Source organism: Diadema antillarum, unplaced genomic scaffold, assembly GCF_040938485.1.
Source record: "Diadema antillarum isolate AM-2024a unplaced genomic scaffold, OU_Dant_1.0 seq00001108_RagTag, whole genome shotgun sequence".
Lineage (NCBI taxonomy): Eukaryota > Metazoa > Echinodermata > Echinoidea > Diadematoida > Diadematidae > Diadema > Diadema antillarum.
In genome coordinates, this window is record NW_027271924.1 from 211,446 (window position 1) to 231,236 (window position 19,791).

A 19,791-nucleotide genomic window follows, 5' to 3' on the forward strand; every position below is an offset into this window, starting at 1 on the left:
GCATGTACACTCTGCTTGGATATGAGCCTTCTTTGTACGCCTGTTCGTCTGGCGTATGGAATGATCCAGCAAATTTGTGAAGGGCATGTGAAGGTCTTGCTGTACTCTATAAGCAGGAGGCAAAAACTGGTAAAATCTTAAGAAGGAAAAAAAAGGGGGGAAGCGAGAAACTGGAACTAACAGGTACTTCCCGTGTTAACCTGTTGAGGACGAATCCTTCGTATACACGGGCAAGTACATGTATCTATTGGAATGGGTCCTGAATGGGTTAAAGTGCAAATACACCAGTTTCACGCATTCAGAGCTATGTTAATGCAAGCTATCACTTCATATAATAGCCATTGTACTTGCTTGATGAAGTGTTATAGCTATTCTCAGTGGCCATGAAGTAGAGACTGAGAGGGCTGCAGACACACAAACGCACACCAAGCACACAAATTTGACTCTTAAAAGAATAGATTAGATATTGAAAAATAGAGTGCATTAAAAACACCTATGACTTTCTGACATTCTTCCCATGGGGGGCTGCTGTTATACCAACCAGCCTTGGATACTACCCCTCCCCCATAAAAAGAAAAAATGTTCTGCACCCACCCCCCCCCCCCCCCCCCCCCCCCCCCCCCCCCCGACTCCCTGACTCTGTTGAGACAACGAGAAGGTGGCAGTATAAAGCGGGCAGTCGTTTTGGTCACAAGTGAATATGTTTGTACACAATAAGAGAGCCCAATTTGATTTGCACACACACACGCACACACACACACTCACATATACATGTACACACACACTAGTGCATAGGTCTACTTCAGTTCACAGAAGAATCAGCCTCCATACAACCAGTGCCCCACCCCCTAACCTGGGAAGGTAACAACCTCAAGGTTACAGAGAGCTCTATGACTACCATTGTGTCACATGTTAATTAGGGATCATTGTGGGGCCAGGTGTTGGCAGACCTGCTTTTGTTAGTTCGGCATTGGCACACAACTCACGGCTAAATATTATATATGTACAGTTGCTCACTCATGCGAGGCATGCAGCTATCAAAAGAAGTGAGGTTTTCTTTTATCTCTATGTGCTGAAATCGGATAGATTTTACCATGCAGGCACGTGTACACACACACATGTTGAACTGTATTTTTGCCCCTGCCCATTTCACGACAGTGTTGCATGTAAGACTCACAGTGTAGAAACTTCTGCAATTCAGTGTCTGCATAGTATGAGGGGGTGGGATCATGGCACTGGCAAGTTGATGGGGAAAATGGGAAGACAATGACAGCAGCTCTGCAAGGCTGTAGATCTGATTGGATTACAGTCTTTGAAGTGGAGATGCATAATAATGCTACATGATATGAAATATTGTTGCCTTTGATGGAAATAAGAGATTGTAGTTTAATGCCCATTATTGGGTGTATCTAAACATTTTACATTATATGTCTAAGTAGTTAGCTGCACCGATTCCTCTCTTTTTCTTTTTTTTTTTTTTTTGGTGATTTGAAAATGAAATTGACTTGCCTTCATATTCCTGATTTGATTGTAACATAAACGCTATTCCCGAGGTATTGTACAAAGTGTATAGTATTGCCATATTTAACACAGCTAATTTTTTGAGGACGTCCTTTCGTGGTTGTATAGTGTGTAAATTGCAATGTAAGGATTTATTTGTGTGATAGGTGCGTCCGTTTTAGAAGTGTGCCACATGAGTGGAAACACCAATGATACATAATGGTTCTATTCCCCCCTGAAGTGCATTGTGGGTAAGCAGTTATTACAAGCATTCAAACCAACTCATCGTCGTTGTGTCTTTCAGTTGTACTTGATCAAGACATATTTAAAACTGCAGTCTTGACACAGGTTGCTTCAGAAGGCAATTTACATGTAACAAAGAATTGTGAAGCAGCCACTGACTGGTTTGTAAATATTTTTGCTCTTTTGCTGTCCTGTGCCTGGTTTAAATGTTGACTTCATCGTTTGTTTTTTGTTTGTTTTTTAAGATTATGAACCAAAATTTGATTGATCATGTTTTAAAGTTTCAGGCTGTTGACCAAGAGTATCACTGAATGAATTCTGCAAAACATAAAAGGAAGAGAAGAAGTGTCTTGGAAATTTCGTATATATATTTGAATTAAATGGATCTAGTGTGGTTTGAAATGTAAATGTATGTTCTTTCGTCAGAAGTGCTATCGTTATGCTTCCAGAGTCGTAACACTTTGATACCTGATGTTTTGCACTGTTAAAGACTGGGTTCTGAGTACATTTGCTTCTTGACGATCAATTGTCCCCGGGGCTCATTTGCTTCTGAGGAAAGAGAAATCGTTAGAGTTGCTGTATGAAATGGAGAACTCTTTTTTTTCCCCCTTTTTTTTTTAAGCTTAAAGGGATGGTATTGTTTTGTTTGAGACCTGGCTTCAGGTTTTAAACTTTTTTGATGTGAGGAGAAACCTCTCTTGAAATATGAAAGAGAACATAATTCCAAGAGGAATTCAACATTTATTTGATTTAAATGGGCTTTAAAATGGCCGAGATAGCCAAAACAAAGCGATCCGATTAAAGGGTGGGACCCACCTTTTGTTAGGATCACTTTGTTTTACTTTATTTTTGGATATCTCAGCCATTCCAAAACGGATTTTCATCAAATAAACTTTAAATTCCTTTTGGAATGGTATGCTTTGTACTATTTTATAAATGGTTTCTTTGTATCTCACGAAAAGTTAAAAAGCTCAATCCTCATCTCCGCCAATACTATTCCATACCTTTGATGCTGTCACGAGACTCGTTTCCCTCCGCATTAAAAAAAAAAAAAAAAAAAAATATGGGGAAGCGTTTGTGATATCTGTACCAATTGTAATTCAGCAGTTTGACGAAACTGTTTACACTGGTGTGAAATGGTCTATTGGTCTTCTAGGTCTCTGTTAGGTCAGCATAGTGGGAATTCACATGGCAGTTGTAGACATCATAGTTGTGATATCCACTGATTTGTATGGAAGCCACTCCGCAACATCATTACCCATTTTGTTAGTTACATTAACGTTTGTTTTTTTAATCTCTCTCTCTTGTCTTTTCCTTTCGTAAGATGTTTTTGGCATTTTTTGATCTCTCCTTTTTTGAATGACTGACCTGTCAAGACTTGCAAAGATATAACTGTTATTTGAAAAACACAATTTATACCAAACTTTGATAGTGCCATTCTCATTATAATTGTTGCAGTATGTGGAACTGATTTTTGACAATATTTGTTTCCTTTTGTTTTTAAACAGTTCTTCTCAGTTTTCACTGTGTGAGATGTCTTGTACATGTATATAGATATGAATCAAAAGTCAAAAGAAATATAAGATATGCTAGATAATTGAGCCAGTCTGTATATTGCTTTATAGAGTTTCAGGACATGCTACTACGAGTAAAGAATAAAAGAGTCATGATCTGTGTAAATTCAGAAAGGGAATGTGATTTGTGGATGACTGGCCAGTGCAGTTATTCAAGCTCATTATGAACTGTTAACAGCATTTGAACTGATTTGCATGTTCTTATTTGTGTAGTTGTGAAGCAATTACATGCAAAACCATGGCTGTTTTTATAAACAAGTCAGTGCCTATTTGTTCCCTTTCTTGAAGCTGTGTTGTCCGCTCTCTGTGTGCCACATTTACACAAATTTTACTCAAACACACCGTCCGCACTCAAAATGATTGATGATTTGCAATAGGCCACAGTACATTGAAAGTGTCACACATGGATTCCATTCCTCACAAATTATAATGTGTGATGACAGATTAACTGTGTTTCATAAGTTGTTTTTTTTCTAGTAAATTCTGATTATCTGTCGAGGTTGTATCTTCAAAAATTCATGCCTCCCAGACGTATTTATGAAAGTGTGTTTATGAAAATTACAAATTTATGAAATTTATGATATTTTTTTTAATAAAATTACTGCAAAGCTTGCAGTTTGTCTACATTACTTTACTGCCTACCAGTAGGAATGCTTTTATAAAAAAAAAAATTAAGTGGCTTTGAAAAAGATTTTTTTTTTCCAAAAGCACTCTTCCATTCTGGTCTCAGAGTAATATGGCACACAAAACTTTAATGGGAATGGTAATGGATATTTATATGTAGAAGTTATCCATTTATTTATGAGAGAGAGAGAGGGAGAGAGAAAGAGAGGGAATGAGTTGAAATAACAAAGATAGGAAAGATCACAATGATAATAGCTGTTGCAACAGGTACAGGAAGACAAGAATTATATTTGAAACGAGGGGAAATGAACGCTATGAAGGAAGGGATGTCTGGAACTGTGTCCTGGAAAAGCCATTCACAGGTGCCCAAGGTTAAGTAGGTTTCATTTGACACCCATTACATGTGGACTTCTGGGCCTCATGTGAATAGGTCTTCAAATCACAGAGACTGGAACTCTCCGATAGGCTGGGATAAGCATCACAATTCTTAATGTTATGCACCTTATCTTGACTTTTGCAGAAACTTGCGATAGGAAAGACAGCTCTCATTAAACTACTTCTCAGACACTAATGATCATGTGATAGTCGTTGCTATGTTGGGGGGGGGGGGGGGGGGGGAGGTGAGGAGATTGTTCCAGGATACTGAGTCTGGCAAGGAAAGCACCAAGCTGGCAGTAGTGTGTGCAGAAACCTGCCATGCTATTTATAGGCTGGTGCACTTGGCTACAGCAAGGTTGTGCTTACTGTTGCTATGCTTGTTTTATGCATATTTTACTGTATATTACATCACAACAGACAAAGAGTTTTAAGTCTGCTTGTTTTTAGGAGTGGAGAATAATTGGTGCGTATATGTATATATATATATATATATATATTTGTATATTTGTGTATGTGTATATATATGTATATATATATATATATATATATATATATATATATATGTGTGTGTGTGTGTGTGTGTGTGTGTGTGTGTGTACTCTTCAATCAAACAATTCCTGAATATGTGTTGTAATGACCTATTCACATTAGCAGAACTCATTTTGAACACAGGGGGCCTTTACGTGTCAAGACATTATTCTAATGTTTTACTTGTGTTTTAAAGGGACTGTACAGTTCTGGTTGAGGTGAGGGTTTAGATATTGAGATATGGTGAGGATTGAGATATTCAGAAACCACTTTATGAGATGTCAAAGAGCATACAATTCTAAGGGGAATTAAAAGTTTATTTGATGAAGATCAGTTTTGAAATGACTGAGATATCCCAAAACAAGGTGAAACAAAGAGATCCTAATAAAAGTTGTGGCCTGTCGCCTTTTATTATTATCGCTTTTTTTTTATATATCTCGACCATTTGAAAACCAATTTTCATCAACAAAAATGTTGAATCCTCCTTAAAACTACATGCTCTTTCATATTTCATAAGAGGTTTCTCCTCATCTCACTAGGAATGTTATAAACCTGAATCCTCCCCTCAACCACAACTGTACAGTCCCTTTAATATTATGATCCAGGAAGGAGAGAGCAGGAGGACAAAGTAGGTGAGAGGTTGGAGGTAAATCACAGGTGGGAACATCCGAAGTAGGTGTATGTTGGAAGACTTCGTCAGGATGGCTAAGCATTCAAGGACACCATTATAATAACATTCACTAGCGATTTATACATAGAGACCTACCTTGTTACTTGACAGGAAAGCTTATTCTCATATCGTTTGTATATTTTCTTTACAAGACCCAGGTGTAATGGAAAAAAAAAGAAGCTAAGAAAAGCAAACACAGGTCAAAATTGATTTGCAGATTCCACCAACATTCTAGTTTGTCCACAGGAATCTGAGTTTCTTCTTCCTGCCTTTTTAATATAAAAAGTCAATTATTGTTGGAAAAAAAAAGAATTGCATAAACATACACTCAGATTGCATTCATACTTATGTGTACAGAAAAAGTATATTATACTCTCTTATAACTACGTGTATTTAAGATTAATTTCAAGTAAATGACTCTTCTTCTTCTTCTCGAGTCACTACGCAGAATGGAAGGTTAGATTCTTCCAATCCAATGTTGGATGCACTGCCTGGCACAGGGCGTTAGAGCTGCTAGATCGTCTTGTGTGAAGTAAATGACTACTAGTAGCACATTATAATTTGCTACTTGAAATAAAATGTTCAAAGAAATAGTGATGGAAAAAAAAAACAAATCAATTGACACAATCTCTATGACGACATTGATGAGATAGTGAACTTTACCATGAAAGTCATCTCGGTATAGCACATTTTTCTGTGTTGGCAATTTGTTTTCCACATCGGCAACATCGTAGGAATGTGTTATGTGCATTGTTACGTAAGGTCACATGACGCCCTGTAAACAAATCGCTCAACCTGATTCCATTAGTGAGGTACAATTATGCCCCATATTATTTGTGAGCTCACAGAGTCGTTACTTTTTCAACGATGAATGGGTCGCTTCTCACATCACACTTGTTACAGTCCCTGGCATGCGACTCCACCCATATCCCCTTCACATTGCCCTGCTCGTGAGTATCGTCACGGCCGATATTCGTAGCCTCGCCGACCACTTTCTCTCCTGTGACCACGGAGTCATCAGTGCGTAGCTGTGCGCCAGCACCTTTTACGCGCTTGAAGTCGACGTCGTTCTCGATGTCGGTTACCTTGCTTCCCACACAACAGCTGCTATTATTCATTGAAGACAGAAGAAAGAAGCGTTCCCGAGCGAAGAGTCGCTGGTAAACGGGTACCAGCATGCAGAATGTTCCCGCCGTGCCGTAGATCACGATGGTCGCCCAGATCGCGCCGTCATACGAGCCCGTCAGGTCCACGCTCACGCCTGCATGCGGTCAAAAAAAGAAAAGAAAAAGACAACGGCGATCGATTTTTAAAAGGGTGATAACTCCTTCGACACCTCCGCTTGAGTTTGAATATAATATACCCCGCTCCAGCTTTACATAGAAAGGAGGTACAAATGTACAGCGTTATGCACCCACAATAATGTTGAGTGATTGATGATGTTCATGATAAACTCAACATCACGTACAACCTATGTGGTAACATGAATTTCTAAATACTTGTCACACTTTTTTCCATTTCTTTTCTTTAAAAAAGATACGCCTTGCTATAGCAGTTGAACAACAGACATTATACGATGCACGTCCCCCGAGACTGAGCATGCCTTGCATATTTCCTACCATCCCAAAACGATTTAGCCAAAAAAAAAAGAAAAAAAAAGAAAGAAAGAAAAGGGGGAAAAAGTACAAAAAGAAAAACCTGTAGGGAAACAGTTATGCCAGTTATACATAAATACATGTATATATATCAAAATAAGGGGACGACTTAACCGTTTGCCAGTAACCCCCCCCCCCTTTTTTTAAAGGAAAATATTCGGCTGAGGATTCAAGTGTTGTGTTGTATTTTTGTATTTTGTTTACAATTTGGTTTGCTTTGTTTGCTTGTTTTTATTTGTTTGTTTGTTTGTTGTTGTTGTTGGTTATTTTTGTTTTTCGTTTTTTACTGCAGCTCCCCGTTCCGCGGCCCCTGATCTCTTTATGGTCTATTCAGTCTTGATCACTGACCTGTACACTATCATAGTGAAGAGGCCATTATGGAGTGGCTCAGAGCTATATAGGTCGTGTCTTTTCAATGCGACAATGCGCAATCAACCAGGGAACCAACCTCCCTGGATCAACCGTGGAATGGTGTTCGCGGAAACTAAAGAACCACGGGCTAATAAAGATGTAAGTGTCCCTCCTTCATCCCCCTTTATTTGTCGATAGGTCGTCACAATATAATGGCTTGTGAAGCGTGGGGAATGTGAACGCGTATAGGGCTGGCAAATTTGGCTGGGGGGGGGGGGTGGGGTGGGGTGCAGTGATCGTTGGAAAGAAGCCTGTACGAACTTCTTCCAATTTCATAATTCTTCTGGATCTTTATTATTGAATATCTGTATATAGTAGGGGAAAAGAAGAAGAATAAAAATGAAAGCCCGAGATTAGCTTGTAATAAAAATTTTTTTTTTAAAGTCATAATTTTAATAGCGAGCCGCAGAATGATACAGCAGCCCAACTGCGACCTGGGCAAGGCAACCAGCACTTGTCCTTATTCATGGTATGTGTGTGATACCTTCGTCAGACAAAGTGTTTTGGATTTGCGACGTGCTATGATAACAAATAAGATTTAATTAAACTTGATTAAATTGCGATGTTGCGACACTCAGTAACCATTTTTCTTTTTCAACTGCTATCCTCTAAATGAACAACGCTGTTTCCACATCTCTTCTCTTTCCTTAAAGGCATTTTTATAGCGAGTTTGGGACGTCGATATTTTTGTGTTTATATTTAGTACGTAATTTCACCTGAATTACGGCACATAACTATACGACTTTGCGAAAGACCCGGTCCTGCTACAAAGTATATACACACTTTTATACGTTCTATTGATATACGCGGATGAAGTCCCAGCAGCGGACAACACAGGACTAGCAGCTGGCACCCCTGCGGGGAAGTAAAAATGAGCTTCTTTTGTTGGTCTGCTTCCATAAATCAATATTTCTATTTGACCTCTGCAAGACCGTTGGGCATTGCTTCACCTCGTGCACTCGACCAGTAACAGTCACAATCATACCGTATACTCTACATACCCCTTCAGTCACGCTTCACTGCGTAAACTCAAGCGAGGAATATATAGATGGCATTGTTTAGGTGACGGGCGCTACTCCCAAACTGGTTCCTTCTCTTTATTATCTTACAAATCGATCAATGCGATCTCTCTTCGGGAGAGCAGCTACTTGAAAATGTTTGTACACACTTTATACAAACCAAATTTCTTTCTTTTTTTTTGGGGGGGGGGGGGGGGGGGAGCGTGATGTGTAAGTTTTTTCTCTCTTTCTTTCTTTTTCTGTAAAGTAACGTTACCTTCCTGGAAGTTCATGAACCAATAATGAAACCACAGGCAAAGAGAACGAATGCAGACAATATTTGATTGGAGATTCGTTCATCGTGAATTTCAGAAAACAAAATCCCAAATATAAGTTTGGATTGAGCGAAAGTGGCAATAGTAGTAGAATATAATTATCATTTGAAGTTTGAAGAAAATTGGACAGTGGATTCAAAAGTTATGCATTTTTAAAGTTTCACTGTAGTCACTGCGGGATAAGGAGACTACTACTGTTCATGACGTCATTGTGGATAACAAATGAAAATGTATTATGGAGAATTCCACAAAATTTGATTTGTCATGGAAAGTGTTATATATATATATATACATATATTGTTGTCCATAATGACATCAGGAACTGTAGTATTCTCTTTGTCCAACGATAATATTGCTGAGCAATGTTAGTTGAACTCATCAGTGAAAGTTTGAGGAAAATTTGACATTCCACTAAAAAAATACACTGTAAATATGAATTCTGGTTTCACTCAATCCACATTTATATTTGGGTTTTGGTTTCCTTTAAACTGGTATTAGCTAGCTTCGGCTCAGCCGGCAGTGGCAAGCCGGCAGTGCCTCTACAGTGGATGGACTAAACGTCGGCGGCATGGTTTAATTTCTATTTTCGGCGGATAGTTTGATAATACACAGCCGATCAAATCAATGTGACCTGATGACCTGCCTGGTAGTGACGCACATCACTGAGAATTTGAGATACAGCTACGGGATTTAGAGTGCTTAACATTTTAGCTATCAAAATAGATTAATTGTTAAACAAATAGATAGAAATATAAACAGAGAGATAAAAATATATTCAGATAAATAAAGGAATGTGTGGATTATCAAAAAAGACAAAGAAATACGTAAACAAATAGATAAACAAACAGATGAATAAATGAATCGGATAATTTCCTCAGTCGCCCGTCTATACGTATGCGATGAGAGGTGTGTCGGCTCGCCAAAAAAGTTCTTCCTTGACAGGCCTATACTTGCAATGTCAGTGGAAGTAAATCCATGTTATACCACGTGAGGACAAAAGATTGTTTGTCGCCACAGCCGAAACATTATCGTTTCTGCTCGGCAACGATAAAACATCTTTTCTTCTTTTCTTCTTTTTCTGCTTCTTCTTTCCGTCAACTGCATTGGGTTTACGTTGTTTTATATAACAGCATTGTGACAGGTATGAATGAAAGAGGACCAACAAAATATTATCTTCACTGAGAGGAAACTGTCTGAAGATTAACTGTCGGAAGTAAAAGGTTTTGATAATCAAAATATCGCCATGAATCGTCCTTTTATCCAATACCTTAAGTTTGCTTTTATCCTGTTATTCATCGTGACTCACATTTGTTGTGTCGAACGACGCCTGTCACTTCACGCACATGTGACTACTGATGGTTATACAAGTTTCTTGAGCAATTTCACACGGTGCTTATCGATGATAATACTCATAAAGCTAGCTAACAATAATCCATAAAGGCATGACGATCAATCCGCAAGTGCAGTATAGTTTACCGCGTGCAGTGACCCCCTTTTTATGCATCCCGGGAATAATTTCCGCGCGTTAAAGGAAAATGAAACCGGAATATTGTGAGTATATGGATTGAGTGACTGCGGCTATATCAGGAAAGGGGAAGAGTGAGGTTTGAGGTATAATGCGTTCAACAGTTTCATAAGTTTATGAACTTTTAAAGTTTCGGTGACGCCATCGCTGGGTGAGAAGACTGCAATATTTCGTGACGTCACGCCTAGACAACAATATAAAGAAAAAAGAGGATTCCTAAAAAATGTCACTTTTTGAAAATGAAAAGTCCACATTTCCTTCTGTCGATATACTAACATAGGAGTACTAAGGGTATCATAATTTCCCCCGTTTTCTTCAAGAGGTACGTCAAGTATGCCTACCTTTCATTATGTTAGAAAAAAAAGAGAATGTTGAAATTCTCTCTAGATTATATTCAAGTTGTTGTCCATGCCTGACGTAACACGATGTTGAAGTTTTCTCATCCAGTAATATGGCGCACCGAAACTTAAAAACGTGGAAATCGTCACGCGATCTTCTCATAATTTACAATGAAAAAAAAAAATGATTGTGGACTGATGTCGTAGCGTAGTTTATAAAATGGGTTCAAGAATGTAGCCAATTGGAAGCGCTGAAATGAGTCGCGTGTGAGTGCATTAATTTTTACTATCATGCACGGCCTTGCAAAAAAAGCGTAAAGTCACTGACGTCACAATGTTTACACTAGCAGTGCGCACTTAATCAGTTGTTACAAGCGCGTCGCGCGCTACCATACGCGCTGTCAATCCTGTAAACAACTTCTCGTTCGGGCTGCCAGCCGGCCTTTCTTGTGCACAACAATCATGTGGCGTACGTATACACTTATACGTACAGTACTTACATGTGCGGGATTTCCGAGTGCGACGACGTGCGTAGATGTTTGGGACGAACATCCTCGGACGTCTTGACCCACAAAGGTACGTGAAAAACGCTGACAAATGCTGTTAGTATTCGAATTTTCGACCCATTTTATAAAACAAATGATGCACAGGATTATTTCGTGGCGTTAGTGGAGGCGTAGCTCACTCTCGGGTATTTACAATGTAGTGCATGTTTCACAATTGTAAATACCCTCGAGTGCACTATACGCCTACACTAACGCACTCTATCCTGTGCATCATTTGTATAATACGTACAGTGAAAATATGTAAAACTGTAGGATTCCATCTAACTACTGCACGGTATCCTATAATTATCATGTTTAATCACAGAGGGACTTCTGCAATTTCCTGAAGTCTTTATAATGTTTTTATGTCAGCTCGCTTATCGAGTGACAGTGGCCTCTAAACATGTGCAAATGATGAACTAACCGAAGACCGATGCAAGGAGGTAGCCAGTGCCATGGAAGCACGTCACTAATGTCCACGTCTCCAGACCTAGGGCCAGGCCGAAGATTTGGTTGCACACCGAGTAAGGTAGTGAGTCGCAGATGCTGGTTACAAACAGCCCCATCACTGCCAAAAAAAAACCAACAACAACAACAAATAATAATAATAATTATCAAAAAGAAATATAGATACAACATGATAATTTCACACAATTCAACTGTCTCCATTTTCATACATGGTAATGTATACCTTGTCAGATCTATAGTCACAAAACGAGTATTCCTCATTTCATATACTATGTTATAGGTATGATATGGGGCTTTAAAAACAGACCAGATACATTGTACATTCAAATGTGATGGATCGACGCTAGTCTTTATAAAAAACGATTTCAGTCGCGAGAACTCGTCGTAAGCAACACTTGTCCTGCGGCTGCCTCGTCGACATCGTGAGGACTGATCCGTTTTTGCAGATTATTGGCTGGAAATAACCACTTCAATCATCTCATGCCTGTCCTTTAGTGTGACAAAGCTGCGTTTTTCTTTTGATATATTTTTGATATAATGTAGTGTAAACAATAGAATTCCCCCAAATAAAAGATGCACAAAATTAATCATCACATATTTTGAAAATCACTTAATGTATATTTGACAACATACTCGTTCGGGCACCAAGTACACCATGTAATAATAATAATGTCTCATTTACCCGGGGTGGCCTCTCCAGTGTTGCCACTGCTCTACCAGAGGGCCCTGCTATTATTATTACCCTATAGCATTACCAGGTATCCATTCATACACCTAGGTAAAGAGGGACATAGTGGGTAAAAAACATCCTGTTCAAGGACGTAAGCACTGGGCGGGATTCGAACTCTGGTCCTCCCGATCGAGCCGGGAGTCTTATCCACTATGCCACAGTGATGGAGCTATTAAACACAATGATGGATGGATATTGATCAAACGTAAATGAGAGCGCCCTTGGGTTTATCGGCGTTCACCTGTTGTATAATAAATACCCCCGCCCCCACCCCACCCCGAAAAAAAACACACACAGACAGAAACAGAAAAGAAGCTTTGCGTGACGTACAGACAATGACAGTAAAGACGTGCGCCATGTTTGTGACGAAGAAGAGGCTAACGGAGAGAGCGATGCCTACGAAGGTGGCTATCAGAAAGAGGAAGAGTTTCGGGAACGGAACGCAGTCGCCGACAGATGAGAGTAAGAATTTGCCAGCGAGTACCGAAACCCCGATCGCAACGACGGCCTGGGCTCCGTTTTCGTCGGTGAAACCTATGGACAGCATGTAGCGAACCTGTGTGACGGAATTCACGAAAACAGGAAATAAAGACAAAATTCCATCAACATGAAACATTCCTTCTAATACCACACAATCACACAAGTATTTCATCGAACTGCAGAAACGGATAAAGTATTCTCAAATCGAAACATCTTCCGTTTTTCAATTTCAAGGATATATTGCCTATCTGTATGATCAAAGATTTCTCAGGACACGATTCCTCCTTCACATTATCTGCAAAACTACGTACAAGTATTCCTTACCACCTATAATACTACCTGATATATATAATGAGAGTACGATATATTAACAAAGTTCTTACCATATGGACATAAAAGAACGAAGCACACGACCCGTAACAAAAAGTTGCTATGCAGAACAACCAAACGTCCGGATAGGTCAGCGCCACTCCAACCCTCACAAGCAAACTTCGCCTCTTTTGGTGAATACTTGTCAGTGTCTGGTCTGTGCATTGTTCACTGTGAGTTGTGCCTTCCTTTGCATCGATAGGGACATCTCCATCCCGATCCCTTTCAGAAGCAGTCGCATCTTCGTCACTCGACGGCAGTTTAGAGTACGATACAACGTTCCCATTCGTCTGGGGTAATTCCCTGAGTGAAGAAGGTATGGTCGGTGAGTATGACGCGTTTGTGCCATTCAAGACTTGCCACTTGTCCACACTAACCTTCGTACCCACATTACTGTTTGCATCTGTCGACAACCCTGTAATGTCACGGACGTCCGGAAGAAATTGCTCTTTCTCCAAGCTATCCCTGCCAATTTCCGTTTCTTCGTCCCTTTTTGAGTTTGCCGCATCTTTCTTGACCCTGTTACCATGGTCCTTGGAAGACATCTTCAGCGTTGCAGGCGATGGCTGGTCGTAGAGGTAGGAGAGTGGTAAGCCCACGATCATCATCAGAGAACCCATGACCCGGAAGGCATTCCGCCAGCCTATTGTCTTCACCTGGATGTGAATGAGTGGCCCCATTGCCATCATGCCTGCAGAGATGTCAAGAAAGTCATTTCGCCTCGGCGTTAAGAAAAGATCGTTATTTACTCATTATAATCTATTAATCGATACAGCAGTAATTCCCTCTACAGGTACCTCACACGAACACACACACACATACACACCACAACACAACACAACACGTATACACGCACACTTTACTGAATGGGCCAAAGATTCGAGGGTGACCATGAACATGAACGTCGTGCGAGTTACATGCACGATCAGGTGACGATAAGTAAGTCATATGCATAATAAAAATGGAGGCTACACGCTTTGCATGCGTACAATGATGTGGATCGATGGACCTGAACAATACCAAACAGACGATATCAATGATTTGTGCATAAAAGGGATGTAAAGTAGTCACCTCCAGAGGTGCCAAACACAAATTCACACATATACATAAAATATGCTAGGACAGCAATCAGTATCCATAGGCTCCCAACTTGAATTAAAGGAGAGCACAACTCTGCTGGAAAGAACACAGTGCCCCACAGTGTGAGAAACACATTGTGAACACAGTGTGAAATCTCATCACACTGTTAAATTCGAGCGTTTTGACAGTGTGAACACAATGTGAGTCATTAATTTACAGTGTGAAACATAGCCTTACTATGTGAAAACTATCCCACTCTGTGAAAGCCATACCACAGTGTGAAATCATCTTCACACTGTTAAATTCGAGCGTTTTCACATAGCCGACTATGTGAACACATTGTGAACACACTGTGGTACACTGTTCTTTCCAGTGGGGAAGAAATCACGAATAAAAGTAGACGGTGCCTGAATAATGTAAGCCTCTCACATAAAATTCAACCATAGGCCTATACATTAATATGCAAGGACAGCAATCAGTATAGGCCCAACTTGAATTAAAGTAGAGCACAAGAAATCACGAATAAAAGTAGACGGTGTCTGAATAATTTAAGCCTCTCATAATTTATACCGCCTTACAAACAAGCCAAGGAGAACTATGTAATGATTATGACAAATTATGAAGTTATCAAAACTTTTGCCGAATTATAGAATTGAATTATGTGGCATCCTCATCCTCAGAAGACAGCTATTCATCAACCATATCACTTTTTTTACATTATTCTGTAATTGAACTGTCAAGCAATATCTTTCGATGATAAATGGATACCAAATTATAACAATGCTACTCATCTTACATCATTGTTTTGTCTGTTCTCATTCTATGTAGGCCTATGCATTGAAAAACTAATATGGACATGTATACGTGATCATTCGCTGGGATGAGTATTATATCGCCCGAATAATCCTCCCCATGTATGATATTGGGCCGAAATTTTCACGAAATCACCTAGTTTAATTTCTTTTCTACTCCCATCGAAACGTCGTACCGATATTTGCCCCAGACATGAATATGCTGATGGCCCGGGTAGAATTGGCCGTCGGAAAGTACCGCAGCAAGAGATTTGCGCTGCTCATTATCGTGAACCCGGCGCCGATCCCGTACATCAAGCTGTACGAGGCGTACATCGACTGCAGGTTGGGCATGAAAGACGTGATCAACAGGCCGACGAAGGAAAGGCAGATTCCGACTACCATTACGAGTCGGTTGTTGAAGCGCTCGATGAGCGGGTTGGCGATGAGGCCGGTCCAGCAAGTAAGGCCTATCGCCAGGGAGCCGACCCAGCCTTTATAGAGTTGAATATCATAAAGATAGAAAAAATGAATACTTCCGGTACGTGTGTTCATGTGTCTGTGGATGCGAGTATGCATGTAAATGTGAGTGAGTGTGTGCGCGTGAATCTGGTTGTTTGTTTGTTTGCTTGTTTGTTTATTTGTTTGTTATTGTGTATGTGTGTGTGTGTTTTGTATGTATGTGTTTATGTTTGTGCTGTACGTATAGAGTCTGCCTTTCCCTATAGGTGCACATCACTGCACTTTCATACATCTGATCTCTAGAGATTAAACGTTCTCTCTGACTGATTGGAAATATTGGCAATTAATTTGTGCATTTAGTCGGCAATTAAATATCAAAGGAAATGCAAAGAACTTCGATATCAGGAAGAAAATGTGACATGCAGAAACTTTAGTTAAAATAAAAAGGTTTCGATGCCGTTACGATATAAAAATGTCACACCGTTTTTGTATAAATTGTAGTTAAAAGTACACATTACTGAAGTCCACTTGAAAATTTGTCATCAAAGGCGTGGTTTTTTGAAGACTAATATCTCACCGGTCATTTGTTGCCTTTTTACTTCATAGGAGTATCCAAAATAATTCTTAGTTTGGTAAATAAAGCTGAATCTGCGAACGAGCAGTGACCATTATTCATGACAATCAGATGGCAATGTATAGTTTGAAGCAGCTGATCCTGATCTGCATTTTCTTACTTAACCAATATGGATCACATATACCCCACCATGATTGTTTCCAACAAAATTTCCTTCGACATGCCTCGATAAAAGACCCCATACCCAGTTCAAAGAGACCTGTATTATTAATACTCAACAGACATTATTCAGAGAAGTAGGCAGTGACCTTACACTCTTGCAGCTGCTTGAATGCTCTGTAAATTCATGTCGATACGGGACAGAACACTGCACAATATGACTTGATGAAAAAATAAAATTACGTTAATGCGGTTTTCAAATTACACTTTTTGGGAGTAATAACTTTGTTTTTAAATTTCAACTTAGGCATACATTCACATTTAGAAGGGAGCTTGGAGCAAAGTCGAGCAAGTACACTCTGTATAGACAAGTTACTGCGAAATTTTTCATTAATGTGTTATTGAACGTTCCGTTTCATTCAAGAGGCCCTGATACGGGACTGTCAACATCCTCGCTGAGAAATCCTCGATAAGAACAGAAAAACTTTCATTTTCCTCTCACTTGTCTAGAGAATAAAAGACAAACCTACAAACAAACAGAATTTGTCCTTGAGGATGTTTCACGGTGACATTTTCGACCGTGACGGCCATAGGTAGACCTTTAAGATATCTTGAAGGCAGTGGTATAATGTTCATAAACACAACAAATCGAATACTTTTCATAGAGTCATATTTATCAAAACCACTTTTTAAGGTGAAAAAAAAAATGTCGGAAAATGGTCGTGTTCTTGTGTATTACTTCTTTTTGTCTTGTAAAGTCAGACTTTTCTTTGGTCGATCTAATGCATCAAATTTACACTTTTCCGAAGGGAAAGAGATTCAGGTTTTTATCACAATCAGACCGAAAATGAGAAATCTTTGGAATTCTAAGTTTGACATGCTTGAGAAACCCCTCCCCCCCCCCAAAAAAAAATGATAATAATAATAATAATAATAATAGTAAATGAATAGATAAATAAACAAATAAAAAATAAAAGACAAAAAAACTTTCTTATCACTTTTTTTTGCAAGCAATAAAGGTGGTAGCAACCACAAATACCAATTACATGAAGGTGATTGTGTTATGGTCAAAGACTCTCTTTAATCAAAGCAGACATTATTTCTTTTTGATTTGTGACTTTTGAAACAGCAGCAAAACTTTTTGTTTTCAATTTAAAAGACTGACTACATCTTTTCAGTTATACACATCCCGCATGATTATGCGGTTATAATCTCTATAGCTATTTTTTGTGAAAATGTAAATATACAAGAAATAAGAATATCATACGATATATAACTGCTTTATTTCAGTGAAATTACCTGTGACTGCAGTACCAGTTCCGAATTCTTTCTGGAAGGGCACTAGGAAAATGCTGTAGCAATAGAGCACGTTGTATATGATCAAGTTAATGAAGAAAGCAGCTGCGGTCACCACCCATCCCCAGCGCTCCCGAAGCCAGGCTCTCAGCCTCCGCGTCCTCGATGGCTCCATCGTGCTCCGACGGCCGTTCCTTGCCGGGATCGCCACGGCGGCCCGTTGTGCAAAGACTCCGTGTACTGCCTCCGCCTCTGTCAGAATGAGAGCGAAAAGCAAGACTGTAAGTAAGGTCTAATTGCCGTTGTAAAACACGTCCATACAAGATTGAATAGTATTTCAAGACCAAAACCGTTACCTCAAGTGAAATTATAAACACAAAAGTACTGTAATGAGAAGAGAAGGTATATTCTATTAAGATCACGGATCCGGAGCTGCAAGTTTGAAGTCGTGATCGGCAGACCTTTAATCTGTTAAAGCGGATTGCATTTTTTGACCCGTGTCCGTTGGAGCATGCTCAAAATCAATCGATTTCCATACGGGAAGTGTTTCGGTCGCAAGGTGTAGGGGAGAATTCGGTTGGTGGGGTCCTTCACCGCCGTGTGAAAATGAACCGTCGAGCCTCGGTGCATCCCTTTTGCTACTCCTTGCTACTGTCAAGCAGCAGGCTGTCAGGTAAATTAATAGATGGGTGTTGTTAATACCGTTCACGCACTGTGTGGGCATTTGCTATCCCCTGCGTACTTGGTATTCGGATTTGAACCCAGATATATGATAGCACGTTTTGATATTATAAACATTATTACCTATAAGCGACAGTGCAACTGACTATTGTCATCAACCAAACTGTAACCGAAACGTACAGGGCAGTGGTATGAAACTAGTAATACTATTCCACTCCAGTCCGATTTCTTGAGATCGCTCCTGAATGGGGTCATTTTGTTTAGCTAGAAAACGGTGATTTTGAGGACAGGATAGAAAAAATGCAGAGTTGGGACAATGATGTAATTTTTCGCAGGTGACACTATATTGGTCACTATGTTATATTCAACAGGGTAATTTAGCTGTCAAATGGAATATATCTAAAGATGATAACAAGTAGAGAGAGAACTAACGAAATGCAGATGAATGGGACATGTTGAAATATCGCAAAACATGCTCGAAATGTTGCTATGGCAATTAACTGGTATGCCCGAGTCATATCGCATTATATCCCTCACAAATTACTTCTTGTCCGCTGATTGGCCGAGAGCACTGAGAACGACAAAACATATTTCTACAATACAAATCCTTGTCCCATCCGCGTCTTACTATTCTCCCTTACATGTAGTACATCAAAACTATATCACGCTGCCATGGAGATACTTGCTAAAGCTCACGCACACCCCATTCAGCTACGGTCACAAAGGTTCGTACGAACGATGCGGGCGTTCGTACGAATGTCACTGTTCGTACGAATTCTGGAGTTCGTAGAGATTCGTAGATGGGGCACAGATTCTTACGGCCTTCTTTCGAATTTCGTATGACCGCTGTTTAATTCCCAAGAACACCTTACAGGTGCCTTAAGCCCTTTTAGAGAAACAAAATGATTTCCAGTTATACAATGGCCCTAGAATTAGTACGTTTTTCGTAAGAATGCCTTGGGTTATTCTTTCGTCAGACCTGCGGCCATCTCACGATTTCTTTTTGTCGTAGGATGGTCGTACATGCAACTCACGGCACTCTCAAGTCATTCGTAAGAAGATTTTACGATTTTTTTGGGGTATATTTTGTCGGGTTGTTAAAAAGACGCTGCCGTGTCCTGTCGAAAATTCTGAAACAGTTGAAAGCTTTAAAGGTACCAGTAGTGCCAAAGAGACTATATACTGCAGCGGCATCTGCAAGTAGAGGAGGAGGAGGAGGAAGAAGAAGATCGAGTGGTTGTGTACCTACGCCTTACGAGACCCTTACGAACGCCTTACAAACTCGAAGAGTTGTTCGTAAGAACGCCTTACGAATCTCCGTTCGTAAGGTATTCTTACGAAAGACGTAAAAGCCCTCTATAATAAAGCCCCAGTCAC

At 39.7% G+C, this 19,791-nt stretch overlaps 1 protein-coding gene across 1 annotated transcript; it reads right to left on the reverse strand.

Moving 5' to 3' along the window:
* Positions 1-6,359: 6,359 nt before the first annotated feature.
* LOC139743819 (uncharacterized) lies at positions 6,360-19,403 on the reverse strand. The gene is made up of 7 exons (XM_071654276.1): positions 19,394-19,403; positions 17,737-17,985; positions 15,440-15,736; positions 13,386-14,062; positions 12,853-13,078; positions 11,749-11,892; positions 6,360-6,778 (listed from the first exon to the last, which is right to left on the reverse strand). Exons 1-7 carry the CDS (start codon positions 19,401-19,403, stop codon positions 6,360-6,362), a joined length of 2,022 nt encoding a protein of 673 aa, XP_071510377.1.
* Between the last annotated feature and the right edge of the window lie 388 nt (positions 19,404-19,791).